Below are 2336 nucleotides of genomic sequence, written 5' to 3'. Positions count from 1 at the left end.
GACGGGGCGGGGCGGGGGGCGGAGGTGGCACCTTCCGGGCTCGCCGGGGCTTTGGTCCCGCACGCATTCAGGTACTTGACACTCGGGAGTCCCGGACCTCGCCCGGGTGGGAAGAGCTGTTTATATAAACAGGGATTCCACGGTAGATGCCCTAATATCTCGGCAGCCAGTGCATGGCGTGCGCCTCTCACGCCCACCCATAGGAGCGGCGTCCCCGGCCGCCCCTCGGTTCCCAGACTGCCCTGCCCCCGCCTCCTTCCCCTCCTCGGCCATGGCTACCTCTGGACGCCTCGGCTTCACCGTGCGCAGGCTCCTGGACTTACCGGAGCAGGACGCGCAGCACCTGCGGAGGCGGGAGCCCGAGCTACGCGCCCCCGGCCCCTACGCCACCTGGCTGGAATCGGAGCGCGGCCACTACCCCTGTGAGTGAGCGGTGGACGGCGGCAGGGGTGGAGGCGAGGGAAGTGGGGAGCGCAGAGCCAAGCCCCCGGCCCTCGCGGGGCTGGGAAGCGGAACCCCCAGCCCAGGGTCTGGGTTTCCTCAGTGTCGGTCGGTCCCAGAGGCTCTGTCCTCTTCGAACCCCTATGCCAGTTGGCACATCTTGAGATCAGATCCCTGCTCCTAGCACTAACGCCCGGGGTTTGGGTTTCTGTTTCTAGGGGTCAGAATATTTAAATATTTAAGACACCGCCCTTAAGTGCCTGAAACAGTGGCTACGTTCTCCCGGCCTCGGTTTGGGATGGGCAGTACTGGCGAGCCTGGATTCAGGGCTTTGCAAACCTCGGCAAACCGCAGTGCAGTCGACCTGGAAGTGGCCCGTTTTGGTGAGGCAGCTTGTAGTGAATGCGTCTGCCAGCGCAGCGACCAGGGCCGAGTTGTTTTAACCCGGGGTGGGTTTCTTTGGGGGCGCGGTCCCAGGTTGTGGTGTAAAAGGTTATCGAATTCGGAGAGGTGGGTGTTCAGATATGGGCCCAGGGAAGGAAACGGCCTCATCCCAAAAGCCGCGGGCGAGTGGGTCGGCGCCCGCACGCGAGAGACGGCCGGCCCGCAGAGGGGCCGGCGTCTCACCAGGCCGTGTCTCCTTTGCGTCCCTAGCCTCGGACGAGAGCAGCCCAGAGGCCAGCCCGCGGGACTCGTCGCAGCGGCCGTCCGCTCGGCCTGCGTCTCCGGGCTCGGACGCCGAGAAGAGGAAGAAGCGGCGGGTGCTGTTCTCCAAGGCGCAGACGCTGGAGTTGGAGCGGCGCTTCCGGCAGCAGCGCTACCTGTCAGCGCCAGAGCGCGAGCAGCTGGCGCGCGTGCTGCGCCTCACGCCCACGCAGGTCAAAATCTGGTTCCAGAACCATCGCTACAAGCTGAAGCGCGCGCGCGCGCCGGGAGCCGCGGAGGCGCCCGACTTGGCAGCGGCGGCCGAGGTGCGCGCCGCGCCCGGCCTGCTGCGCCACGTGGTGGTGCCCGTGCTGGTGCGCGACGGGCAACCGTGCGTCGGGAGCGGCGAAGTGGGCACGGCCGACGCCCGGGACAAGAGCGGCGCCCCCCCCGCAGCCTCCTGCCCTCTGCCAGGCTACACCGCCTTCAGTCCCGGCTCGGCGTTCGGCCTCTTCCCCGCCTACCAGCACTTAGCGCCCCCCGCCCTGGTCTCCTGGAACTGGTGAGGCAGCCGCGGGGCGCGGGCATCTGGGGCTATGCCGGACTTGGGGTGCGCTCTGCGGCCGGAGCAGGGCTGGAGCGGAGACTTGGAGCGCGTCCCGGGCCCCTCCTCCTTCGACGCGGGGGTCCCCTGCCCCGCCCTCATCAGCCAGCGCACCCGGAACTCTCGCCAAGATATCCCCTCTCCTCTTCCCTCGACCGCCAGACCCAGAGCTAGATTTTATTGCTTGAACCTTATTTGTACATTTAAAAATAGCTATTTGTATGGGGAGCGACGTATTTTAAAAGAAATAGAGTATTTTTCCTCTTTGTGGTGCGAGAATAAAATGTGTAGGGTTGGGTCCCCCTGCGTACCTGCCGGGAACGTAGGTGGGAGCTGTGCTCTCCCGACCGGAGTTCGGGGCGCCGGCCCACTCCTTGACCGGCCAAGTTAAGGCCCACTCCGAGCTGGGCCGAAGGGCAGATCGCAGTCCCCACACGGCTTTAGGAAGATACTGGGGGAAGGGGGGAAGGGAAAGCAGAGGCACCTCTGGAGTACCTGTTAGCGGGAGGTGGCTCTGCCCCCGAAGCGAGACGGAGGCCCCTCTGGGCTCCCGGAGCTGCTGGAGCTTCTAACACCAAAGGTCAACCGAGTCGGCCACGACAGGGCATAACGAGAGGGCGTAATGAGCTTCTCCCTTAGGATTCTC

General features: G+C 65.6%; 1 protein-coding gene across 1 annotated transcript; it reads left to right on the top strand.

Moving 5' to 3' along the window:
* Positions 1-271: 271 nt before the first annotated feature.
* NKX2-8 (NK2 homeobox 8) lies at positions 272-1652 on the top strand (the record flags this gene model as incomplete). The annotated part of the gene is made up of 2 exons (XM_079700330.1): positions 272-422; positions 1096-1652. 2 exons carry the CDS (start codon positions 272-274, stop codon positions 1650-1652), a joined length of 708 nt encoding a protein of 235 aa, XP_079556456.1.
* Positions 1653-2336: the final 684 nt, after the last annotated feature.

Source organism: Hyperoodon ampullatus (genome assembly GCF_949752795.1).
Source record: "Hyperoodon ampullatus genome assembly, chromosome: 3".
NCBI lineage: Eukaryota > Metazoa > Chordata > Mammalia > Artiodactyla > Ziphiidae > Hyperoodon > Hyperoodon ampullatus.
This window is presented reverse-complemented; position numbering and strand designations above follow the sequence as displayed.